Source organism: Dermochelys coriacea, chromosome 2 (genome assembly GCF_009764565.3).
Source record: "Dermochelys coriacea isolate rDerCor1 chromosome 2, rDerCor1.pri.v4, whole genome shotgun sequence".
In the NCBI taxonomy this organism is placed as follows: Eukaryota; Metazoa; Chordata; order Testudines; family Dermochelyidae; genus Dermochelys; species Dermochelys coriacea.
The window spans coordinates 101480744-101508190 of NC_050069.1; the positions used below are offsets into that span (position 1 = coordinate 101480744).

The 27447-nt window shown below is 42.9% G+C and overlaps 1 protein-coding gene across 1 annotated transcript in view; it reads right to left on the reverse strand.

The window, feature by feature from the left end:
* The window catches only part of FBXO15 (F-box protein 15), a 47526-nt gene extending 21710 nt beyond the window's left edge, over positions 1-25816 (reverse strand). Inside the window, exons 1-5 of the mRNA XM_038391208.2 lie at positions 25467-25816; positions 10540-10659; positions 7997-8101; positions 4538-4780; positions 3919-4128 (exon numbers count right to left, since the gene is read on the reverse strand). Of these exons, the coding sequence (XP_038247136.1) occupies positions 3919-4128; positions 4538-4780; positions 7997-8101; positions 10540-10659; positions 25467-25627 (839 nt within the window). The 5' untranslated portion in view covers positions 25628-25816. The remainder of the gene's footprint in view (positions 1-3918; positions 4129-4537; positions 4781-7996; positions 8102-10539; positions 10660-25466) is intronic.
* Between the last annotated feature and the right edge of the window lie 1631 nt (positions 25817-27447).

Consider the following 27447-nt stretch of genomic DNA (forward strand, 5'->3'; position numbering starts at 1 on the left):
AGAAAGACACGAATGTGCCATTATTAATATGAAAGTTCAGCCACTTTTCATTTTCTGCCTGGGCATTAAAACAAATTGTTCTGAAACCGTGCAGTATGAGAAGCAGTAAAAAGTCTAACTAGCAGCTAACCAGCAGGACTGCAAAGCCTAGTGGGAAGAGAATCTCCAATAAGGATGTCTACCAAAATCTATCACAGGCTGGTATTACATATCCACTGTACAGTTCAACAAGAGGAACTGACATGCTCACTAAATTTCTTAAATGCCCAGAGGGTTCTTTTATTAACAAATGTGTCATTATAAAGAAACTGTTTCCATAGCAAAGGGAATCATGAAATATTCATCAATATTAAACAGGCAACTTAGGAAGGTAAAGCTTTCTCAGAACAAGTGAAATTTGAACCAAAAGGTCATTTACTATACAGTTGTATTTTTCAGGTTTTTTGTACTCTACCAATCTGGGATTAAAAATTGGTGTAGAACCACAATGGTAATATATATTTAATACCACTGACTGCTGCCTTGTTGGCTGTTTGCAGGAATGTAAGTAGTGGCTCTTTAGTGTGTTCAATCCTTCCCATCAGAGAAGTTTCACAAGATATTGTTTGGCAATTGCTCACTCTCCACAAAGACCTTTGTAAAGATCCATAGTATCACTCTTCCGATGCTTTTTGTGTGTGTGTGTGTGTGTGTGTGTGTGTGTGTGTGTGTGTGTGTGTGTGTGTGTGTGTTTTAAAAAAAAAGCAGGATGCCATCAGCAGGCGATTGCAGCTGCAAACACATCCCAATCACATCAATATGCTTGTAATACTCAATTCTTCATTCCTGGAACTTCAAAAGCGTAATTTTTAGGATATAAGACTACATGTCCTTTAACTGAAATTCAGATTCTTTAGGTGCAATAACTCTCCCACTATGTGACCAAGAACAAGGATCTGGATGAAAATGAACAAGCAGCAACTCATCCAAATAAGGAAGAAGGGATGCTTGTTGGCAAAATAGACATTTAGGAGGAACACGTAGTAGGAACAAAGTCTGTATTATCAATTGAGGAGAACTAGCTTCTGCTAAAATAGTTCACAGCTTCAGAATCCTAATTAGATCCAAAATGGTTCCTGGATCTCCTGATAGTAGCAGTATTACCTTTCTTCATCTAGCAATACAGCAGTAGGTGAAAAAAGGTGAACCTTACAACAGTTACTCACACCTTTGCAACCTCCAGCTTGCCTATTGCCATGGTCCACTTACAGCTTCCTGTGATGTCCAGGAAGACAGGGAAGAAAAAAAAATACTTCCCAGGCAGCCATTTTGAAATAATGTTTTAGTTTTTCTTTTATGGGGTGCATTAGGACTGCTTCTCTGTGTTTTTTCCACACATGCTAACATTAGAAGATTTTCAGAAGAAAACAGGTTTTTACGCATTTTAAATAAAGTTTAGTAAATACAGATTAGTCCCTTTTCCAATAATTTACAAAAGAAAGTGGATTACTGCATAGTGAGAAAAAGGAAAAAAGAAAGTTTTAAAACTGCAGGAAAGGAAAAAGTACACAAACGTTTTAAAATGGCAAAAAAGGAAGAAAAAAAAGAGTTTCGGAACAGCAGAAAGAGGTAAATAACACTTCCTTATTCACTTTCTCCACACCAGTCATGATTTTATAGACCTCTATCATATCCCCTCTTAGCTGTCTCTTTTCTAAGATGAACAGTCAGAGTCTTTTTAGTCTCTCCTCACGTAGTAGCTAATCATTTTTGTTGCCTTTCTCTGTACTTTTTTCCAATTCTAATATATCTTTCTTGACATGGGGCGACCAGACCTGCAATGCAGTATTTGAAGTGTGGGTGTACCATGGATTTATAAAGTGGCAATATGGTATATTCTGCCTTATTTTTTCTCCCTTTCCTAAGGATTCCTAATATTCTGTGAGATTTTTTGACTGCAGCTGAGCACTGAGCAGATTTTTTCAGAGAACTATCCACGACTGCAAGGTGTCTTTCTTGAGTGCTAACAGCTAATTTAGGTATCATTTTGTATGTATAGTTGAGATTATGTTTTCTACTGTACATTACTTTCGATTTATCAACATTGAATTTCATCCTCCATTTTGTTGCCCAGTTTTGTGAGATCCTTTTGTAACTCTTCACAGTCTGCTTTGGACTTAACTATCTTGAGTAATTTTGTATTGTCTGCAAAGTTGGCCACCTCACTGTTTTCCCCTTTTTTTCAGATCATTTATAAATATGTTGAACAGCACAGGTCCTAGCACAGATCTTTGGGATATCCCACTATTTACCTCTCTCCACTATGAAAACTGATCATTTATTCCTATCTTTTAACCAGTTGCTGATCCAAGAGGAGACCTTCCCTATTATCCCTTGACTGATTACTTTGCTTAAGAGCCTTTGGTAAGGGAACTTGTCAAAGGCTTTCTGAAAATCCAAGTGCATTATATCCACGGGATCACCCTTGTCCATATGCTTGTTGACCCCCTCCAAAGAATTCTAATAGATTTATGAGGCATGATTTCCCTTTACTAAGGTCACACTGATTCTTCCCCAGCATAGCATATTCATCTGTGTGTATGGTAATTCTTTCTTTACTACAGTTTCAAACAATTTGCTTAGTACTAAAGTTAGGCTTATTGGCCTGTAATTGCCAGGATTGCCTTTGGAGCCCTTTTTAAAAAATCCTAGGGAACTTGATGGTGCGGACTACCCTATGAAAAAACAACAAATTTCACAATCACATGTACTTTTTCTTAAAAATCAGAAGTCTAATTCGTTGTGATTTGTTAACTGGAATACTTTGTTAATATAGTTCCAGCCAAGGATTTGTAAGTTACCCAGGGAAACCAAAATAAGCCAACATTTTCCAATAAGAAGGAAAACACTTTACTTTTTACATGCATACGGTCTTCTTTTAATCATAGCCAAACACCTCTCGATGGCTACGGCTAATAAACTAAAAGTGGAAGTTCCTAGGGCTACAAACATACTGCCTTCCCTAATAAACCAGATTGTGTAGGACAGGATCAAAAAGTCTTCTTTCCAGACATAATAACATTTACTTTGTAAACTATTTCAGTTAACAGATCACAAAGAGTTAGATCAGCAATTTTAAAAAATACATGAGGTTGTTGGGGATAAAGAAAGTCAGTGGGCATGTTACCAACAACATCAAAGAATTTAAATATAATTTTCTCTTTTTCACATACATCACTCACTCTTCCTGGACAATGACACTAGATCAACATGTTTGTGTTCCAGGTCTTATGCACTACCATACTGTTGTGTGCAATTTCACAACTCACACAAACATTTAAATTACTAACACGCTGAAACCCTTCCACTTACACCAAAGAAATCCTATCATGGATGTTTTTAAGAATTTATTAAAATCTCCCTTTTATTCATTTAGGTTTTCTAAACATACACACATTTGTTTTAAACAAAAGAAATTCAGGTTAAAATATATTTTAACAACATTTCCTTATTTGTGTAACAAATGCCTTAGATTAATATATATGATTAAATAGAGGCAAAGAATTGTTCTCACTGGATTTTTAATTACAAGTTTTCCATGGGTCTGGATTTACCATCCCATTTTATTTATACCTATGCTTAGACTGTCAGTTTTCCAAGACAGGAAGTGTTTTTATTTTTCTGTATTGTACATGGCCAGTCACTATATCACACCTACTCAGTTCATAAAATAATGTAATAATAAATAAATAATATATGATTTTGTTAAATTCTCTATTTTCTCTGGAGCCAATGAAGAACAAGAAATAGATTTCCTAGAATAGGCTGAAGAAGGACTCAAAATAATTCACTGGTTGGGTCAGTTTTAAGTCAGGCAATTTCCACACAGACAATTCCAACAATATTTAATTGTATAAAAATACTTTAATTTAAACTCACCCATTCTTGGTGGGAACTTTACATTGGTCAAGAAGCAATGGTGTCACTCCACATAATTCCAGAGTTGACAAGGTGTCTAAACATGGCCAGTTTGTACCATACCAAAATACAGTAATAGATGTGTCATTAAAAGAGATGTCCACCTGCTCCATTACATGTTCCTTTCCATTTCTGTCCTTCAGTACAATCACCCAACTCAAACTAAATATTCTGTTATCGAGGAAGTAAAAACAATAAAAAAAGTTTTTAAGACAACCTGCCAGAAGTGATAAGAACAACGTATGGAACTTTAGAAATTCAGTCAGCAATGTCCCTGGGGATTCCTTGAAGAAGGCATGTATCCTTCCTATTACTTTCAATGGAAATCACCAAGGTAATTTCTCTTAAAGTATCTTCTTCCCTGCAAGCAAAACTTAAAGAAATGTCTTATTTCACTTTTATTTTCATTAAATTTTATCTTGTGACTAAATCACATTAATCAGATCATGATAGCATCTCCCCATCATGATCTGAATTCGCATCTCTATTTCTCCATACACAGATACCATATAAAACCACTATGCCAACATTCTGAATGTAGCTTGGGAGTAAACACACTTTATGACAAGACATTACTTACTTGATAGCCTCTTTGGTTTTAAGTGGAAGGCCAGTGTAAGGGTTTATAGGTTTCAGAAGCTGAATTATTCTAATTTTGCCAGCTGCTATTTGTTTCATGATATATTCGTTCTTCCAATATCCCAATTCTCTGTCCTGAATCATAGCATGGCTTACGAAGACAGCTGATCTTTCAACAGAGTTAGTTTTCCAATTTGTTCTTTTAGGTGGAAAAAAACTGGAGTAAATTTTGAACCAGATCACACTGGAAAAAACATTGAAGAGACAAAGTGAACCCCATAAAGAGTTATTACCAGTGAGGGCACAGACCAGTAATGAACAGACCCACCAGCATCAGAATTAAAATATACAGTTGCATGTGCATCTCAGGCATTATTGAGAATCTTATTAAGAAAAAATATATTAACCAACTTTAAGAACAAGTTGGGTTTGTTTGATTTAGGTGGATAAAGGGAATACAAATTATTTCTAGAAAGTCCCAACATCTAGGTTTTGCCTCAATGGTTGTTGTCCTTCTGTATTCATAATTTCCCCTTCTTTTAGTTTGTTGTTAAACCCCATATTCTGTATTAGTGCAGATATGCTAGAATTTACATAGCTGGGGGAAAGACAAGTCACAAAATGAGAACCAAAGGGCATTTATACACATCTTGATATTTTTGTTGGATATAAAAAGTTTTACCTGACATCATACTACATGAGATACATCCTACTTGTTACTCATTACCTTCTCAATCAATTATCACTAAGATCTGTGGGACTGTCTGAACAAAAACTGAGGAAGGACATCATAATAATAACCAACAGGGAGATGCAAAAGTGTCATTTGTGCTGCATTCCCCCACCTGTCCTCAGCCAACTCAATGTCAGGGCAGCCACCTGGTACAAATTAGAAGGCTGCTTTAAATTGTGCTGGCTGTTAATGTCCCCGAGGTCTAATCTAGCAGCTAGGGCATACCAGGGATGTACTGAACATGCCCTTTTTGTCCCAAGCACATCCCTTGCACCATGGCTAGAAGAGGGTACCAGCAAAGCTGCTACAGTGGCTCCTCACCACCCAAGAGTTGCCACTTTTCCACATCAAGAGGGTTTTATAAATGTGATCTAGTTAATCCCCACTATACCCCAGAGAGGTAGATAAGTATCACTTATGTATGGGAAAAATGAGACAGCAAGGTTAAAGGATTGCCCAATGCCTAAAGAAGTCCGTTTCAGGGCCAGAATAAGAACTCAGGACTTCCCAATCCCTAATCTCTCTCTCTCTCTCTCTCTCTCTCTCTCATGCATTAAAAAAAGCATCCTTCTTTCCTGATGTTCTAATTCTGTTCCTCTGGGGCTGTCCTTTCCTCATTAAAATATGTTAAAATCATACAAATTAGGGACGAGGGGAAGAGAAAGGGGGACAGTATGCAATAAATATGTTACCATTTATCCTCTGAATACAATTTTACAAATGATGAACAGGATGTGCTACCAAAATATCAACCACACAGTCCATAGTAATTATACCAAAGACACATTATGGTGTTTTATTTCACGCTTAGAAATTAGCCTCACCACAGGATTTTCACATCTACCGGCCAGTCAAGTCTTCCTTACCAGTCCCTGCTTTTTCCCAGATGAAAACTATGTTAACCTGCTCTAGTATGTTTCTCTGGGTCTTTTGCCTAAAATATTCAGGGCTTAGATGGCTCCCAGACTGACCTCTGTCCAAGAGAACTGTCAGTCTCTCTCATATCAGCCTGTTTCCCATGCCCTCAGTGGTTAATGTAAGTCACTACACATCACTGCCACCAAGCTCCCTCTTCTTAAGAGTACATCATTCCTTTTGTATGGGATTCTCTGGGAAATCAACATTAGTCTGATGGTCTAACTCATGTAAGATTTATGTGAAGCTTCCTCTCTTCAACTCTTTGAGCTGAGGCTGTGTAAAGCACACAGCCTGGGAGGCACAACTGGGGAGCTGCGGAGAGGCCCCTTGTAAGAGGTTGCAAAGATCATACCACCAACAGCCCAAGTTTTCAAGTCTCCTCCTCTTCCCTCCCACTCCTAGATTCTGATTTGAAAAAGGAATTCAGGATGGAGAAGTTAGATTTCAGAGAAAATCCCAGAAGCAGGACAGAGAGCTGAAAATGTTTAGCACTGGAGGCTGAGATAGGAAAGGAGACCTTGTTCTCAGAAAGGTCCAAAACATCCCTGAGGTGTCTAGTACAGCATTTGCCAACTAGGAGGAAGGCATGCACCAGACTAAGCTATTGCAATCTCTCCCACTGGCATTAGTTGCAGTCATTCATGGTGAGCAGAAGAAAGTAGCTGGGAAAAAGCAAAGGAATTATTACAGGCCACAAGCTCCATAAACCAGGGGTGCCCCCTTGCATTTATATGGCCTGTGTGATATAATCACATTTTAAAATTAAATGAAATCTGAGGTTATTTATTTCTAGCCCTCACGGTTGCAAAGTAAATCTACCGTACGTGAACCAAATGCAATCAATGCAGTGAATATCAGCAGATGCAAGCAGTCATTTCGGACCGTAACTCAGAGGTGTGGAGTTCCCTGACTCCTTAATCTTACTGGAATGTCTGCTCCAAAGCCCAATGATGACACTTCAATGACAACAGTAACAATTTCAGTGGACATCATTTTACCAGATGGGGTAGGAAATGGAGTGGGAGAAATTGGAGAAATAGTGGTGGGTCTACAGGGAAGCATATTTTCTCCCTAAGTGATGCTAAATACAACAACAAGGTACTGAAAAAATGATACCTAAACATTTTAATTACTACATACAGGTTGGCCTCTCCATTTGATCCATCTTCAAAGCTCTCAGTGACATCAGTGGGAGATCACTATGAATTGAGTCTTAAATTTATTCTCTGTCCCATGGACCATAATTAAACATGGAATTTAGTCCTTTGAACTGATACCCCTGCGATAAACCTTTTTCTATTTGTTTTTTCCTCCTGTTTTGATAGAAAATAAATTCATTGCACTGTGACAAATGGAAGCAGCTGAAACCACCACCAGAACTGCCTGGCTACTTAAACCCCTTGCAACAAAGCAGGAAAAAACTGGAATGAAAAAGAAGGAATTGAAAGGAAGGTGTGAAAATCCCTGCCTGTGAGGAGGGAGCCCGGCATCTTGTGCTGGTTTATCTAAATCAGAAAGAAAAGTATAAATAGATCTTATAAAGCAATAAATGCAAACGGGTAAGTTTTCAAAGCAGCATGCTTGGTTTTAGCCACGTAAATCCCATTAACTTTAATGGAACTCACACAGCTAAAACTGCATGCAATATATTGAAAATTTACCATACAGATTGCAATACAACAGAAAAATAGCTGCTGGGTACTTACATCAATTCCCTGGCATCAATGAAACTAAATTAAAAAGTCTCATATAACTCAGGTTAATTTGACTGCTGTGAGATTGAGATTACTATGTTTCCCCCCTTCTTACTTGTCACTGGCCAGATGATAGAAGCATTTATTCACACAACCAATACACAACAGGGATACAGCATCCAAATAAGAAAATATCTTCAGGAGTATCTCTGATGGCATACTGAAAACAAAAAGAAAGGGAAAATATTACTGGACTTATGTGCAAAACAGAGTTGACAAGTGACTAAAACCTTTAACCCCTCAGCACAGGAAAGTGATCAGGAGAGAGAGAGAAGCCACCACTTCATAAATCCACATGTCAAACCTGTCTTTGTAAAACGTCCTGTTCTCACATAGAGTGTTAACCTGCAGCCCTATCAGTTCTGATTTGTTGCTTTGATCTAAAGCCTTTGCTTACTGCAGTTCACAACAGCCTATTGAATGAAGTGGCACAAGATGTTAACTGCAAGCTTAAAGAAAAGGATTACTTGTGGCACCTTAGAGACTAACAAATTTATTTGAGCATAAGCTTTCGTGAGCTACAGCTCACTTCATCGGATGCATTCATCCAATGCATCTGATGAAGTGAGCTGTAGCTCACGAAAGCTTATGCTCAAATAAATTTGTTAGTCACTAAGGTGCCACAAGTACTCCTTTTCTTTTTGCGAATACAGACTAACACAGCTGCTACTCTGAAACCTGTCACTGCAAGCTTAATTCCTCATGCATTCATATTACTTTTTTTTTTTGAGCTTTAAGCCAATTTAGTTTTGAAAAGTAACAGAGAATTAATTCAAATTATGTGAAATTATTCTGTTCACCCCTCCCCTGAGATTCACAGTCTTTTTTCATATCATGGCTCCACGTTCAGTCACTCATCACTAATACCTCTCAAATGTATCCCAGAATCTTGTGGGTTCACTATCACTTTTCAAATGTGATGTCAGGTCCCAAGATACTTTACCAACAGTGCCGACTCCAAGCCAAACTTTGGTGGGCTGCTGTACCTCTCCTCAGCTCCATGCATACTCATAAAAGGTCTAATCTAACTGCCATTAAAGTCAATGGAAAGACTACCGCTAACTTCAATAGGACTTGCAGGCATCCTCAGAGCACTTCCAAATGCACAAATTTGTCTTCCACTGCGGCTGTCAGGCTGTTCAGTGAAGTGCAGGTGCCTTCCCTGAAATCCCGTTGCTGCTGTTGCTTTGCAATCACCTGCTGGAATGTGCAAACCACAGCCTGGGGCATGAATCCTTTGTCTACACTCTAGAGATTGGAAGCCACAGGCCATTAGATTAACAGGTATATGGTACAAAAGTTTGAAATAAACTTTTTCTATTGTCCTCATTTTTCTGAGTGTTGCAGTACCCTGGTGTCAGTTACCACTGAACAAAGGAGCTACTGTGGGAATCGGCAACCTTAAGGTCTTTCCTGATGTCTATGTCCATTTGCAAGTGACCAAGCAAATCAATTATGGGTCAGAGCAGGTCAGCTGTGGTTCTTGTGAAGAAACTGCATGTTTAAGATTACTGTTTACTCCAGCAGTTTGTGATCTTCCTAACACAGGTTGATCAATACCACTAAATACTATGGGAAATATGTTAAAATCTCAACATCTAAGGCTATGGTCACTTGCAACCACGGAATCTGATTGAAACTCATGCTCACTTTAATCCTGCTAGCTCAGATACCGAAGCAGTGAAGCCGTGGCAGCATGGGCTTCAACATGGGCTAGCCACCCCACTAATTACCTGGGGTCCCAATACAGCTTCATACCTAGTAAGGTGCAAAAAGAATTTAAAATAGTATCAAGTAGTTCCCTTGCTCTAGAATCCCATCCACCAGTTTTGGATTTTATAACAACATTTTCCTTTTTTTTTCCCCCCCAGAAAATGCTTTTCCCTGTTGCTGTGTGAAAGACAACTGAGAAAAGTGATTAAATAATTAGCTACACAGGGAAATGCGGAAAATGGCTGCACACAAAGTGCTATCAAATGCACAAAGTAAGCAAACTCAAAGAAGTTTCTCTAATCTTCCTTATAATAATCTCAGACGTTACTTGTACAACAATAGGTTCAGAAAGAAATGTGATTTTTCTGTCGAGGGTGTCCCTCTAACATTACCAGGCACAGCAATACAGTTCCGTCTTCAAGACCTGTTCTGAAGGAAGAGGCCACCCATTTTACATACCCCATCATTCTAAAATTCCCCGTGCTAAATATACTTCTCGCCATGAAAAGTATTTAAAAGTTTAATTACAAACTGCCATTTATTAAAACTAACACTGTAACAACTTTGATTTTAAGAAGTGATATACCTGTAGTTCATTCATCAAGACCATAGGGTTGCACACAGGTAACAGAGACTAACATGGCCAGCAGAAGGGTGAAAATATACAAGAAAAGACCCAGTTTAATACTCAGGGCCCAATTTGAAGCTTCAAGGTAGGCTGGTATAAACCATTCGATTCACTTTTATACTAAGAATATTGGGTATGGAAGTCACTGAGATACAAACATGGAACTCCACTAGGCTATTTTTAAACATGATTATATTTCAGAGCAGAACAGCCTCTTTAAAGTTTGATTATCACATTGAAGCCACAGACATACTCACCTCTCAATGCATGGACAAGATTTTGATTTCATAGAAGTCTTCTGATAATGCCTTTGAATGCAAATATTTTGGGTTTCAGATAGTTTCGCAGACATGGCAGTGAAGATTCCTGACCTCTTACTACAGACAAAGATAAAGCTGTTAATAGTCACATGATCATTAACTGGAACAAAAAATATGTAGCAATATGCACTATGCCTCACAACAGAAACAAGATTCAAAAGGACATGTTATATATATATATTCACTTCATAATCAGCACTTCAGTAATGTGAAATTAAATGATAAGAAATCAGTCCAAATACGAGAAAAACTTTCATGACAAAATAGATAAGGCTGGCCTGCCACTTAAAATCTAAATGCCAGATGTTGATCCCACACACACTTTTTTCAGAAGTGTCATATATCATTATATTAAGAGGCTCAAGCTCAAAGGCACGTAACCTATAGCATATGCAAAGTGGAGACAACATTTTCTTAGAGAAGAAGTAATCTAGTCTGTTTCAAAGAACATAGCAAGTTGTAATTAAAGTTGTGACAATATTGATTCTGTTTCCAAAATTTTAAAATATATCTAGTCATAAACAATGACAAAAATAATTTAAATGGCTATTTCTCATTTCATCTGATGATGTCCAAGTGCTTTACAAGGGAAAGGGGTATTACGAACCCTCTTTTACAGGTGGAGAAACTGAGGTGAAGAATGGATAAGAAACTTGCCAAAGGTCACACAAAAGAAGGGTTGAGAACACAACACAAAAGTCTTCTGACATTACTACTAGGCCACCGTTTCTCAAACCTTTGGAAGCTGAACCCCACTCCAGGAAAATGAAACCTGACAAACCCCCACACTGCAATCACAGAAGATGTATAAATTATACATGGGGGAAGTATGCACCACTGCACATGCACAGAATTTATATTCCCTGTAGATTTCTTTGCTTCCCCACAGAAAAATGACTCTCTCATGGAGAAGCAAAGGGAAGTCACAAGAGTGGTGATGCGACCCTCCCCAGTAGTATGTTTCAGGGGCCCAGGGCAGGCAGCAGAGAGGTAATACACTGTGGGCCAGGAGGAGGGACTGGGGAAGACCCACCTGGTGGCTCCTACCCTGTACCGGGCTCAGCTGCTTGTCCCAGACGGGCTGGGGAGGATGGGACTTCCTCTTCCCTTGCACGGCATCCAGGGCCGGATCAGACCCACCCCCAGATTTCTCCCCCGGCTGAAGGAAGTTCTGCAAACTCCCCCTCTGTCCTCCCCCTCCCTCCCCACTTACTGTACCCATCGCTCCTCAGCTGCAGGCGGAGGGACCCTGTACAGCAAGCTTCTCCCCCATCCACCCAACCCCTGTGCATCCAGATCCCCTTATACCCAGATCCTCCCACCGAGCCTCACCCTCCCGCATTCATAACCCCTTCCCCCAATGAGCCCCACTCCCCCTGGACCACCCCAACATGCCACCCACAGCCAGATCCACACCGCACCAAGCTCCAACCAGCTGCACCTGGATCCCCCCACTGAGCCCCTCACACCCATACACCCCTGCCAAGCTCTATCCCCCATACCCAGACCCCCAATGCTGAGCCCCAATCATCTTCACCTAGACCCCTCTGCAGAGTCCCATTACCGTTGCACCCAGAACCCCCCAGCAAGCCCCTGTGAATCCAGATCCCCCCTGCACCCAGATCTCTGACTGAACTGCCCACACCCAGATTGCCCCACACAGAATCCTCTCGACCCACACCTGGATCCCCCCACACTTGGATCCTGCCTTGCTGAGCCTGCCTGTCCACACCTGGCGCACCTATATAAATATATAAATCAATCAATCAATCAATCAATAAATGTGGAGGCTCCAGCATGGCAGTAGGGAACACAGGCCACTGGCTGCACTGAGATGGGAGATTGCCCTGTAGTCCCTCCTTGCCCTATCCCCTCCCCAGACACGGACTCAGTGGTGAGGCTGCACCCGACCCTGACAATGCAAGAGCTGGGCCTGCCCCAGAAACATCCTGGGGTTCTGCCCCTCGATGCCAGGTACACAAAGATAGCAAGTAAAAGGGACGAGTCTCACATGTATGCCCAACCCTGGCCCCACTGCCTGTTTGCTCGGTGATGCATGCAGTGGTCTCAGTGCGTCTTTCCAGGTGGCCATGCCTGCTCCACGAACCAGGTGATCCCCCGCTTGGAGCAATGCCGAGCTGCTGGACCTCATCCGCATTTGGGGAGAGGATACCTACAGACAGATTTCATGATGCATGACAGAAAGGGGCCATGACCGGGACACATTGCAGTGAACGGTCAAAGTGAATGAGCTGTGGAACGCCTACCACAAGGTGCAGGAGGCAAACAGTCGCTCCGGTTCTACAAAGAGCTGGATGCGATACTCGGCGGCAACCCCACCTCCACTGCAAAAACCACTGTGGATACTTTGGTGGCTTGCATGCCAGTTGAGAGTAGACTGAGCCAGGAAGAGGAAATCTTGGACGAGGATGGGGAGAGAGACCCTGAGACAGAGGATGACTCGGAGTCCAGAGATGTATGCAGCCAGAGGAGGTTAGCCGTCACAGCTGTCGGAGTTTGGCGAAGCGCAAACAGGAGAGGAGGCCCCTGGTAAGTGGATCTGATTTTGGAAATTGCTGAAGCAAGTTGTTGGGGGCAGGAGGGTTGCAGAAAGCAGGCTTGTCACCCACTGCATGCCTAGTCTGAGCGTTGGAACAGGTTGTTGATTGACTCCCGCACTTCACGGGAATCTCCCTCAGAGATCTCCAAGAAACTCTCGTGGAGATACTGGACAATCCGCTGCCACAGATTCTTCATCAGAGCTGCTTTTGTTTCTTGCCCCATTAATGGTAACTTTCCCACGCCACAGTGCCGCCATAACGATCACATCCTGTGGAAAGTGTAAGGACAGGAATGACTATCAGGCACCCCTACAGTGCTGGTTCTCCCGAAGAGCCACGTGCCCAGTGTACAGCAGGATCCAGGAAGAGAGATTTACCCTGCCCCTGCGGCTACTCACCATTCTGGAGGTCTTGTGGCTCATGTGTGCTTGCCTGGGGTCAGCCAGTTAGTGTCAGGTGTGTGAGTACTGGCTGTGTTTTAAATCACTGAATCAGTGTTGTCTGTGTTGCAAACAATGCTGCTTCTGTAAAATGTTGTGTTTAAACTTCACAAAGATGACCTTGGGAGCTCAGCCTCCCTCTTTGTTATTGGCGGCCGAACAGCTGCGCAGAATTAGAAAGCGGCCAGAAGAACTAAGGAGGACTTTCTGCGTGATGTTATGATGCACTCTGCCACCAAGAAACAGGAACTGAAGGAGTGTTGGGACAGCAAGAAGAGGGACCGAAAGGAGAAAGTGGCACGCCAGAATTAAGCCACAGAGCAGCTAAAGGTGATGGAGCACCAAGCAGACACGCGCCAAGCGATACGAGTGTGACGCTCTGTACCTTGTGGGAACACCTTACACCCCCATGCTATCTTTATAAAATGATTGTATGGTATCCCATGCAAAGTTTGTCATGTTAGGTGTCTTCGGAAGGCTCATAATGCACTGAGTATCGTTGTTATAGTGATGTTATAGTAATTGTTACAGTAATGTTATAGTAAGGTTACAATTTCATGTATATAGTTATGAGGCTGAAAATGTATCCTCGTGGCTTAAAGCAAGCCCATGCAAAAACTCTCCAAGAACAGAGAGGCAGTTCGCTCCTCGTCAGGCATGGATGGGACAAATCCAGCCCAGCCTCACAGGAACAATGGCCAAACATCTCCATCTATTTCACAGCCTTTTATAAAGAAGTTTTAGAAGGGGGGGGGGGGAATCACAAATGGTTTCACATAGAAAGTACTAGCATGCCATAATCAGAATGCTCCATCTAATGCTGTCCCTTTTTCAGACGCAGGATTATCACTTACTGACATCACAAGGAAAGTACTCTAGGCAAAGAATATTGCAATGCTGTCTACTGTAGAACAGTTTTTTTAAATTATGATAATAACAGAACAGTACTAAGTTATCAGAAGTGTCTAAATTATCATACTACAAAAAGTTGAAATTGATGTAAATGGCAAAAGAAAAATAATAATTATATTGTGTTCTGCTTTTAATACCGAACTTATTGTATAAAATGCAGAATATATCATTTCTTCATGACTGAGAGCTGTTACACTGCTTCCAATAGAAAACAAATGTACTAGCTTCCATCATTGTATAATAATCCGCTTTAAAATGCCCACAACTCTTGGATGGAAAAAAAAAAAACTAACACCTGGCTTAGGCAGCAACAAATGAATCTGTTAGACCAGTGGCTCTCAAACTTTTGTACTGGTGACCCCTTTCACATAGCAAGCCTCTGAGTGTGACCCCCCCCATAAATTAAAAACACTTTTTAATATATTTAAACACCATTATAAATGCTGGAGGTAAAGCAGGGTTTGGGGTGGAGGTTTACAGCTCGCAACCCCCCCACGTAATAATCTCATAACCTCCTGAGGGGTTCTGACCCCCAATTTGAGAACCCCTGTTTTAGACCCTCAAGGGAGTCATCCCCTTCCTTTGGGCAGTTTGGGACTGCGATGAGGTAATGCTCACCTGACTCTGAAGGGGGTTGGGGGGAAAGCCAATAGGAAATAAAGGACATGATAAAAGAGAGACATTTTGCCATGTGCTCTCTCTTCCACCTACATCTACAGACACCACCACCACCAAGCGACTGAAGCGCTGATCAAAAGAGAACACCTGACTGAAAAGTAACCAGCCAGCCTGTGGTGAGAAGCATCTAAGTTTATAAGACACTGAAAGTGTTAAGATCAGCTTAGAATGCGTTTTGCTTTTATTTCATTTGACCGACTTGTTATGCTTTGACTTATAATCACTTAAAATCTATCTTTATAGCTAATAAATCTGTTTGTTTATTCTACCTGAAGCAGTGCGTTTGGTTTGAAGCATGTCAGAGACTCCCCTTGGGATAACAAGCCTGGTACGTATCAATTTCTTTGTTAAATTGACGAACTTATATAAGCTTGCAGCATCCAGTGGGCATAACGGGACACTGTAAGATGGAGGGACCTAGGGTTGTTTCTGGGACTGGAGATCTTGGCTAGTGTCATTCACTTGCAAATAGCTGCGAGCAGTTTACATACCAGAGGCTGTGCGTGAATAGCCCAGGAGTGGGGATTCTCACAGCAGAGCAAGGTAAGGCTGGCTCCCAGAGACAAGGATTGGAGTGGCCTAGCAGATCACTCGTCCAGACAACCCCAGAGGTGAACGACACAAGTAGCTCTTCAAACCGAGCAGCTCTGGCCCACCCTCCCCTGCAGCCACTGTTACAAAACTCTTTCCCATGCGCCCTTCAGACACTGCCAACACACTCTTATCAACTTCCTGGCTCCAGTCTGTACCTGCTGCATTCCATTCCTGCCTCATCACAGTCCAGCCCTGTGGACTCCCAGTACCCACTGCACTCAACACCCTCCCTCTGCAGTTTGGCCCTGCTGAAGTACAGTACCTGCTATATTGTACTCCAAAGGAGAAGGCTGGATATGATCCCTGGACATACACAAATCTTTAGCTGCCTGGGACCCTCCCTTCTCTCATCCCCCTCACTGCTGATGGGTTTTTTTTTTGTTTGACTCTACTCTGGTTGTTGTCTTTTAACAAAAGAATTGTGTTTATTTGAAAGCAATCTTTATTCTATTAATTGAAAGCAAAAAGAGCACTGCAAAGCAACATACAATTATATTAAACCCATTTATTGCATCATGTGCACCAATTACCTTCTAGGATTACAAGCACTGCAATCCCAAATATTACTGGCTTTCAACTTCAAATTGCTGCCTCAAAGCATCCCTGATCCTTATGGCCCCACTCTGCACCCCTCTAATAGCCCTGGTCTCAGGCTGTTCAAATTCAGCCTCCAGGCGCTGAGCCTCTGCGGTCCAGCCCTGAGTGAAGCTTTCACCCTTCCCTTCACAAATATGATGGAGCGTACATCACGCAGCTGTAAGCATATGAATATTGTCATCAGCCACGTCCAGCTTCCCATAGAGGCAGCACCAGCGGGCTTTTAAACGGCCAAAAGCACACTTAACAGTCATTCTGCACTTGCTCAGCCTGTTGTTGAACTGCTCCTTGTTGCTGTCAAGTTGCTCCGGGTATGGCTTCATAAGCCACAGCATTAAAGGGTAGGCGGGGTCTCCCAGGATCACAATGGGCATTTAGACTTTCCCTATGGTGATCTTCTGGTCCGGGAAGAAAGTCCATGCTTGCAGCTTCCTGAACAGGCAAGTGTTCCGAAAGATGGATGCGTCATGCACCTTTTCGGACCAGCCAACGTTAATGTCTGTGAAACGACCATGGTGATCCACAAGCACCTGGAGAAATATTGAGAAATACCCCTTGCAATTAATGTACGCAGTGGTTAGGTGGTCTGATGCCAGAATTGGAATACACGTGCCCTCTATTGCCCCTCCGCAGTTAGGGAAGCCCATCTGTGCAAAGCCATCTACAGTGCCACACACGTTGCCAAAGTCACGGTCTTTCGGAGCAGAATGCGATTAATGGCCCTGCACACTTCTGTCAACACAAGTCCAGTGGTCGACTTTCCCATTCCGAACTGGTTAGCGACCGATGGGTAGCAGTCTGGAGTAGCCAGCTTCCACAGTGCAATCACCACGCACTTCTCCAATGACAGGGCAGCTCTCATTCTCATATCCTTGCCCTGGAGGGCTGAGGCAAGCTTATCACACAGTCCCATGAATGTAGCTTTCCTCATCCAAAAGTTCTGCAACTTCTGCTCATTATCCCAGACATGCATCACGATGTGATCCCACCACTCAGTGCTTGTTTCCCAAGCCCAGAAGCGGGGTTCTACTCTGGTCAGCACCTCCGTGAATGCCACAAGCAATAGATACTATGTATGGCGAGATCAATGTCGCACTCTTCTTGACTTTGTAGTTTAAGGAATAACTCCACTGCCACTCATGATGTGTTGGTCAGAGCGAGGAGCATACTAGTCAGCAGTTCAGGATCCATTCCTGCAGCCTGAAAAGGCAGGGCGCACAGTACACAAACCGTTGAAAGATGGCACCAAATGTGGATGGAAGCACAGGGATTGCTGGGAAGCGAAGCAATGCATCACGGGGCATTGGGACAGGACCCAGAATGCCCTGCAACCCCCTCTGCCTTCCCACAAGTCTTAGTGGCAGAAGAGAAAAAGGAGTTCTGTGGAATAGCTGCGCTCCTAATACTGCTGCAAGTACCACAAGTGTGAACACGCTATTGCACAGGCAGCTGACAATGTGAACACACAACAGCGGTTTCCCTTCAGCACTCTCTGAGCAGCGCTGTAACTGCCAGTGCTGTAACTCTGCCAGTGTAGACGTGTCCACAAATATGCTGTGGGTTTGGGAAGTGCCCGGATACTAGCTCTCCAGAGATAATGCCAAGGAAAGTAACCAACATCCAAGTGGGTGTCAAACAACCATTAACAGCCATTGTCCTGCAAGGAAGCTACAATTCAATGACTCACCTGCATAAGGCCACACCAGGGGAATTGCTCAACCTTGCCTAGGGACTCAGCAATGCCCACTCCAGAAAAGCCTGAACATTGGACCGAGGGTATAAAACAGAACACAGGGGGCCCATGCTTTGCCTTTCTCTTGTCCCCACATATGCTATTCCCTCCTTCCTTATCTTAGCAATCATGCACTTGGTTGAACTTGGAAAACCTCAATTTTATAAATGTTACAGAATGTGAATGTTGGATACGGGACTAGATATTAATTTTGGAGATTCCAGTATTCGATGTTTGCAGTTTACCTTCATTAGAAATGAGGAAGGAATGGGTCGCAGCGTGTCTGTTAGCAATTATTATGGGAAATCTTGTTTAACTGACGTATTTTTTCCTTTGTTTCCCATACTTCCATTGGTAAATACCAGTTAAGCTTCTGTTCACTCAGATTTCTCTTTCCCATTCTTTTCCTGTAGAGTTCATTCAGTAATGCCACAATCTATCTTTTGTGACAATTTCATGGAGATGGCCTCTGATGTCAAACACACTGGACTCTGTCGTTGCTGAATGAATCAGGCCAAACAGAAAGGAGAAAGCTTGTCCCAAATATCACAGCAAATAGCACTTTGAGAAAAACAATATCGAAGAAATAAATAACAATTTAATAGAATTTTATCCAGTTACGATTTACACGTCCAGACTTCGTAATTTTAACTGCGCAACTTTACTGCTGCATAACAAGTTCAGTGCAGTTTTGTCAGTTTGTTCTTTTTAGAAGTGCCATTGACTTTAAGTCTTGTTTAATATTAAGCATACTTGACAATTGTCACTCACACATTTGCCCCTGCTGTCATTCTTTCACCCTTACCAGCTGAAATGTCATAAGCAGTGATGCAGGAAGTGAGAAGCTCATTTTTTCTGACTACTAGAATTTACTTCCAGGGCTTTGGCATATGTAATCTCCCCTACTCCCCCTTCTGGATTTCTTGCCTCCACTATGCCTCTTAGCTATTCAGGAATGTAACAACATTAAGTACTCAACTACTTAGAAAGGCCAAGAAAAAATTTCAAGAACAGCTCGCCAAAGGCTCAAAAAGTAATAGCAAAAAAAAATATTAAGTACATCAGAAGCAGGAAGCCTGCTCAACAATCAGTGGGGCCACTGGACGATCAAGATGCTAAAGGAGCACTTAAGGACGATAAGGCCATTGCAGAGAAACTAAATGAATTATTTGCATCGGTCTTCACAGCTGAGGATGCAAGAGAGATTCCCAAACTTGAGCCATTCTTTTTAGGTGACAGATCTGAGGAACTGTCCCAGATTGAGGTATCATTAGAGGGGGTTTTGGAACAAATTGATAAAACAGCAATAAGTCACTAGGACCAGATGGTATTGACTCGAGTTCTGAAGGAACTAAAATGTGAAATTGCAGAACTATTAACTGTAGTCTGTAACCTATCATTTAAACCAGCTTCTGTACCAAATGACTGGAGGATAGCAAATGTGACGCCGATTTTTTAAAAGGGCTCCAGAGGTGATCCCAGCAATTACAGGCTAGTAAGCCTGACTTCAGTATCGGCCAAACTGGTTGAAACTATAGTAAAGAACAAAATTGTCAGACACATAGATGAACATAATTTGTTGGGGAAAAAGAGTCAACATGGTTTTTGTAAAGGGAAATCATGCCTCACCAATCTACTAGAAAACTTTGAGGGGGTCAACAAGCCTGTGGACAAGGGAGATCCAGTGAATATAGTGTACTTAGATTTTCAGAAAGCCTTTGACAAGATCCCTCACCAAAGACTCTTAAGCAAAGTAAGCTGTCATGGGATAAGAGGGAAGGTTCTCTGATGGATTGGTAACTGGTTAAAAGATAGGAAACGAAGGGTAGGAATAAATTATCAATTTTCAGAATGGAGAGAGGTAAATAATGGTGTTCCCCAAGAGGTCTGTACTGGTCCCAGTCTTATTCAATATATTCATAAATGATCTGGAAAAAGGGGTAAACAGTGTGGTGGCAAAATTGCTCAAGGTACTTAAATCCCAGGCAGACTGCGAAGAGCTACAAAAGGCTCTCTCAAAACTGGGTGACTGGGCAACAAAATGGCAGATGAAATTCAATGTTGATAAATGAAAAGTAATGCACATTGGAAAACATAATCCCAACTATACATATGAAACAATGGGGTCAAAAAGGGCTGTTCCCTACCACTCAAGAAAGAGATCTTGGAGTCATTGTAGATAGTTCTCTGAAAACATCCACCCAATGTGCAGCGGCAGTCAAAAAAGGGAAAAGAATGTTGGGAATCATTAAGAAAGCGATAGATAATAAGACAATATCATGTTGCCTCTACATAAATCCATGGTACGCCCACATCTTGAATACTGCGTGCAGATGTGGTCACCCCATCTCAAAAAAGATATATTGGAATTGGAAAAGGTTCAAAAAAGGGCAACAAAAATTATTAGGGGTATGGAACGGCTGCCGTATGAGGAGAAATGAATAAGACCGGGACTTTTCAGCTTGGAAAAGAGACGACTAAGGGAGGATACGATCGAGGTCTATAAAATAATGATTGGTGTGGGAGAAAGTAAATAAGGAAGTGTTATTTACTCCTCAGAACACAAGAACTAGGGGTCACCAAATGAAATTAATAGGCAGCAGGTTTAAAACAAACAAAAGGAAGTATTTTTTCACACAACGCACAGTCAACCTGTGGAACTCTTTGTCAGAGGATGTTCTGAAGGCCAAGACTATAACAGGATTAAAAAAAGAACTAGATAAATTCATGAAGGATAGGTCCATCAAAGGCTATTAGCCCCTAACCTGCATTTGCCAGAAGCTGGGAATGGGTGACACGGGATGGATCACTTGATGATTACCTGTTCTGTTCATTCCCTCTGGGGCACCTGGCATTGGCCACTGTTGGAAGGCAAGATACTGGGCTAGATGGACCTTTGGTCTGACCCACTATGGCTGTTATTTTCTTAGTACAAAAAAAATATTATTTACAAATATGGCCAAGACAATGTAGAAGAGTTCACAACAACAACAACAAAAGTCAAATGTTAGGCTAGCCATCAAACCATAACAGTGACCCTTTTTATCTTAGGAGGAGGGAAGAAATAAACAAAATAGTGCTACGCTGAGCAAAAATAGATTGCAAGGTCCACAGCAGGATACCAGAGACCATGGCTGGTTCAAATAATTCTACCAAACTTTCAGTGTTTTCCACACCTTCTGTTCAACAGGAAACCTCCATCTGCTATAACCACAGCTCCGACAAATACATGCGCAAGTTCTGAACACGGTACGTATTCTCTTCTTTTTCAACCCCTGGGACTCAAACTTATGCAATTGTGTGGCACGAGAGTCTGGACAGGTGGAGGGAGAAAGTCACTCATCAAATCTCCAGCCTGGCAGACAAAGGCCTTTATCAAGTTACTTTTTTGAAAGTTCCTCAGGGTGTGGTGGTGAATTTGTTTTTTGGTGCTTGTTTGTTTTGCAGGGGGTCCCCAAATTTGTTTGAACTGGCCTTGCCTGAGGCTCCTGTCTCATGCAGTACAACAGTTACGTCAGTACAACAGTTACATCATACTATCTTTATATCTGCAGCATGGAACCTGGATTTATGCATTTAAACTGGCTTGGCATCCTGGAGACACTGCAGTTTTATATCACATCCAAGAATGGCACCTCTAGCAACCAAGTAACCCAGGGATCGGCAACCTTTGACACGCGGCCCGCCAGGTTTGTTTACCTGCCGCGTCTGCAGTTCGGTCAATCGCAGCTCCCACTGGCCATGGTTCACTGCTCCAGGCCGTTGGGGGCTGCGGGAAGTAGCGGCCAGTACATCCCACGGCCCGTGCCACTTCTCACAGCCCCCATTGGCCTGGAGCGGCAAACCGCGGCCAGTGGGAACTGCGATTGGCTGAATCTGCGGATGCGGCAGGTAAACAAACCGGCCCGGCCCACCAGGGGGCTTACCCTGGCGGGCCACGTGCCAAAGGTTGCCGATCCCTGAAGTAACCCATTCTGAAGCCTTTTGTTCAAAGGCAACTCTCTCTCTCTCTCTCTCTCTCTCTCTCAAGTATCACCTACTAAATCACCAGTATCACTTCCTACAACACCCTGCGTTTTCCCTTAGAGGTATTCCATCCAAAGTTCTCACCACCCAGGCCTGGAATAATGTCTTTCAGGGCCAGAGGAATTTGAAGTCCTACCCCATGCCCTTACCCGACCCAGATCCTCTTCTGTTTTTCCAATATAAATTAATTAAACTAATTGGACATAACCTCACAGCCTCTTCCCCGCTTCATATTATTTATATATAACCTTAGAATGTACTTTACTCCCTTTCTTACTCACCAATTTAATATGAAACTATACGTGCCTCTTCTGGAGGCCCCCTTGACTACCATGTCCCATCTAAGATATCGCCTCAACCAAAGAGAAGCTGAGGTGTTCCTTAGCAACACTTATGTGACTAGCAGCAGTCATCCTGAACCTGCTTCAGAAATGGTTTGATTACACTGCCTTGGCTTTCCATGTAGACAGCTTTCTTGGACCTACATTTGCCTGTAATGGAAAACTGCAGTTATGGGAAGTAGGAAGGAGAGAATTACATCAAATACATATTTAAATCAGGAATAACAATATATTCTCTGTGTGAAGTGAATACACCTTTTTTGCAATTTGCTTGGCCTTTCACCTTGTTTAGTCCTTTACACCCCCTTTAAATTAAACACCTCCGTCAGTAGAAGTGGAGAATTTTGATTCGTTAGCTTTTTACAACTACTTTACAGAGATGTAAATAACTACACAAGACAAGTTATTATGTAAATAACTACACAAGGTTACCCCTACATTTTATTCAAGATCACTTTCACAACTGAAGTGTCACATATCCTTATGGTCATCTATGATTCACTTTCCCCATCTGCAAAATAGGGATAATGATATCATCTTTGCAATATTCCCTTGAGATAGGAAAAAATAATAATAAGTTTGTGAAGCGCTCAGATGCTACAGTAATTAGAGCCACCGGAAAGACTTTAAATAAATATGTCATAATCTCAGCATGAAATTTTCAAATAGCCATATTTTGTTAAATCAAACCAGATAAAAGCACATCTTCTTTAAGTACAAAATCCATGCCAAGATTCAAACTTCTGCCATTTTTGCTACAGGCATTTATAAGAGTGGTGTTAGCAATTTTCTTTAATAGAAAGGGGGTTTCATTTTCCATAACCCAAAAACAGTTCACGGAATTTTACTTGAGCTTTCAAATCAAAAACAAACAAAACATCTTTGTGCAATGAACAAACATGAAAAATGCCACCCTTGAGAGAGAATATTCCAGAAAGATTTAAACACATGAGAAAAGAGGCTTGACTTGTGCAGGAGGTATTCACTAGATGATCAAGATGGTCCCTTCTGACTTTAAAGTCTATGAGTCAATGAGACTTGCAATATTAAGGCCCAGTCCCGCAACCATTTATGCATGTGAGTGTTTGTAGGATTGAGTCCTCAATTATTGCAGATACCGGTACCAACCAAGATAGTTTTGACTAACATGAAAAAAGACAATGATTCCCAACAGTAAGTAGCAGCAGCCAGTACAGTTTCTTCACTTGTATTTCTAGTCCCAAGGGATCAAAAAATCACAAGTCAGGCCTTCCCAAATCATCAAATTTTTAAAATTACTTTTGGATGGGGACTATGGAAGAGGTTTATTTGCTTCTGTTTTTGAGTCTTTAAAGTTCATGTTTTCAAGCTTTTCTACACACCAATTACGGCTGGAAACTAGAAATTTTCACATAATTGCATGACTCCAGGAGCTATGACTTTAAAGAAAACAGCATATATTGACAGGTTTCAGAGTAGCAGCCGTGTTAGTCTGTATTCGCAAAAAGAAAAGGAGTACTTGTGGCACCTTAGAGACTAACAAATTTATTAGAGCATAAGCTTTCGTGAGCTACAGCTCACTTCATCGGATGCATTTGGTGGAAAAAACAGAGGAGAGATTTATATACACACACACACACACACATAGAGAACATGAAACAATGGGTTTATCATACACACTGTAAGGAGAGTGATCATTTAAGATAAGCCATCACCAGCAGCGGGGGGGGGGGAGGAGGAAAACCTTTCATGGTGACAAGCAAGGTAGGCTAATTCCAGCAGTTAACAAGAATATCAGAGGAACAGTGGGGGGTGGGGTGGAAGGGAGAAATACCATGGGGAAATAAGAAAAGGAGTACTTGTGGCACTCTCCTCTGTTTTTTCCACCAAATGCATCCGATGAAGTGAGCTGTAGCTCACGAAAGCTTATGCTCTAATAAATTTGTTAGTCTCTAAGCATATATTGAGAGATTCATGATGAAACCACAAGATCCAGCAATTCTGCTTCACTAGTTTTACAAACCTTAGACTACCAGACCCAAAAATACCAGCTCTAGCTTCCTCCTTTATCCCTTTCTAAAAAGCTTTTTCACTAAAGATCGATTAACCACTGCAGCCTATCCCTCATTGACCTGTGGTGTCCTAGCCCCTGATGAAGCTTTGGTTTCAAAATGGCCCAAGGTACAACAGGGGCAGCAAGACCAATGCATGACATAGTAGGATTCTGAAGCAGTAGAGTCCGTGTCACAATGACTGAGAGGAATTTTCCTCCAGGGCAGATTGGAGAGGCCTTGGAGGTTTTTCGCCTTCCTCTGTAGCATGGGGCATGGGTGACTTGAGGGAGGCTTCTCTGCTCCTTGAAGTCTTTAAACCATGATTTAAGGACTTCAATAGCTCAGACATGGGTGAGGTTTTTTGTAGGAGTGGGTGGGTGAGATTCTGTGGCCTGCGCTGGGCAGGAGGTCGGACTAGATGATCAGAATGGTCCCTTCTGACCTGAGTATCTATGAATCTATGAAGGCACTGTTCTTCCTTTCGACCATCCTACTGGAGTCCCTCCCATGCACTTACTTCCCTGAAACTTGTCTATGCAGTTGCAGTAATGGGTCCAAACTAGGCAGCAGACAAACCCTGGGAACAGGGGCTCCGATCCGGGCACTGAGCCCACTGGGGACAAATAACAAGTGGCCACACTTTCCCCAGCTCTGCCCACAGGTGAGGTAGATCTACCAGCTGCCACTCACGGCAGACTTTGCAGCTCTCCTTCCCCTGGCACCTCGCGCACTAGTGGGGACGTCATCATTAGGGTTCCGAGTCAACGCTCCCCTGAGCGACCTGGGCCAGGGGGAAGATCGAGAGCAGGCCCTGACTGCAGGGGCACCACAGCACCATGAAACAGGGCGCCTGGAGGTGGAGGGGACTGGCGTGACTCGGCTCTGGCACCGGTGCTGAGGGAACCCGAGTGGCGCTCAGCCGGGGGTGGGGTGGGGCGGGGGGCGGTTACCTGCGGGCGAAGCTGCCGCGGTCCGGGCCCGGAGGAGGAGCCGCGGGGGACAGGGGGCTCCGGCTGGGGAGGGCGGGCGGCGCCAGGCGCTGGGGCGCAGCCGCTGCCCACGCCAGCCCCAGGCCGTGCTGCTGCAGGATCCAGCCGCGTCCGGTCGCCATGGTGACAGCGGAACCCGAACGTCCCGGCCCAGCGTTCCAAGCCCGCCCGCGTGCGGCTGCGGCTGCGGCTGCCTCTGCCTGGCCTTCCCTGTGCAGCCGCGACGCGCGGCCGGAGTTGCCGCCGGGGAGGAGGTGGCTGCAGCCGACGGGGCCGCGGCGGCCTCTTCCCAGCCTGAGGGTGCTGGTTGCAGCCCATTGAAGGGCCTGGCTCTTCCACCCACGCACATCCTGGTCACAGGCGTTCAGATGCGCCCCTCCCCGCCACACACCAAATTTCAGCCCAGAAAAAGGCCCCAGTCTAGGGTTGTATCTGGTAACCAGCCCCGCGCTCTGTAAGGGTTGCAGTCCAGTGCCGAGCGCCTCCACCCCCAGCTGCACCCTACAACATCCCTGGATTCAGTCACCCCCATAGTGGGCAACAAAAAGATAAGTGCATTCCCCTAGCTTATTGAACTTTTCTCCAGAACCCAATTCACTGCTCCCACCATTGCTTCCCCCAAATGCCCACTGCCTCGGGCATCTCTATGCTCCCCTGCTCACGCTTCCTCAGTTCCTCCTCCCTCCTATCCTCCACTTTCCACAGCATGCACAACCACCAGTTTCCCATCTGCACCCCATATTCACCTGCGGACACACGCACAGCCCAGCTCCCTCTCCCTACAACACCCCACATTGTCCTATACACACACACACCAGTTTCCCCCTCTTTCCTGTCATCCCTTTGGAGCAGCTTCGGTGCAAGGGATAGATTTTTGGAAAGAAGGCTATCGGATTAATAAGGGTCAATTCATTTTTGCCATTTTCATCACTGAAAGCTTGTCTGCAAAGGCTGCTGCATCAAACTTCTCCTTCAGAGAAACCCCCAGAGAAGTGTCCTCTTTCAAACTGGCCATTTGTTCTGATGAGAGTAAAACCAAGAAAAATTGTTTTCCCCACACCCCTTTAGAAGGCATAGAGTGCTATTGAGAATGGGCCCCAGAGGACAACCCGCGACTTCAGGCTCATTGAGAACAACGGGAGATGGCAGTCGTTTTGAAAGAGGGCAGCTCTGGGTGGAATTCTCTGTAGCAGAACTTTTTTGTTCAGCCTCTGCTGAAGGAGAAACTTGCAGTTGTGAAGACTAATTGGGGAAAAAATTATCATCAGTCCTTTAAAACCCACCAAAAGAGGCCCACGCATAAGATTTCTGCGAATTGAAACTATGTGGGGAGTTTGAAGCTTCTGTGTATTGTTATTGAGCTAATCTGGGATAAAAAAAAATCAGTTTGCCATCAATTAAATTTTTAAAAGGCCAAACTTTTTATTAATTTGAATTCCTAAACTAATTAATGGGCTTACTTGTAAATTCTCAGAAAATTCAACCTATTTTCAAAGAGTAATTGAGTAAAAGAGTAATGTATAATTTTTATAGATTACAAAAGGGTTGAATCTCAGCTTTAAGTGCAAAACTCCTAAGCTACGGAGCTGCGGTACCTCCATAATAACCATGGTGGGGGTTGGGTTTTGTGACCACTTCACCAAAGTATTTTTATCAGTAAATTATTTTGGTTTTGGTGATCTTTTTAACTTATTTATACAGCAACCTAAAGTGTGCTAGGTACATGATATGGACTGGACCAAAGAAAACCATTACATATGTAACAGAGAAGGGAACCTTTGGAGCTGTATACATAAATACATAGGGATTTCAGGGTAACCATGGTATTTCAGGGTATTCAGACAGGCACTACCTACTACAGCCACCAGCAGGGAGTAAATTCAGTGTGAGGTTATTTGGCAGAAGTAGAGGAAGTGTGAGGGACAATAGGTTAGTATAGTCG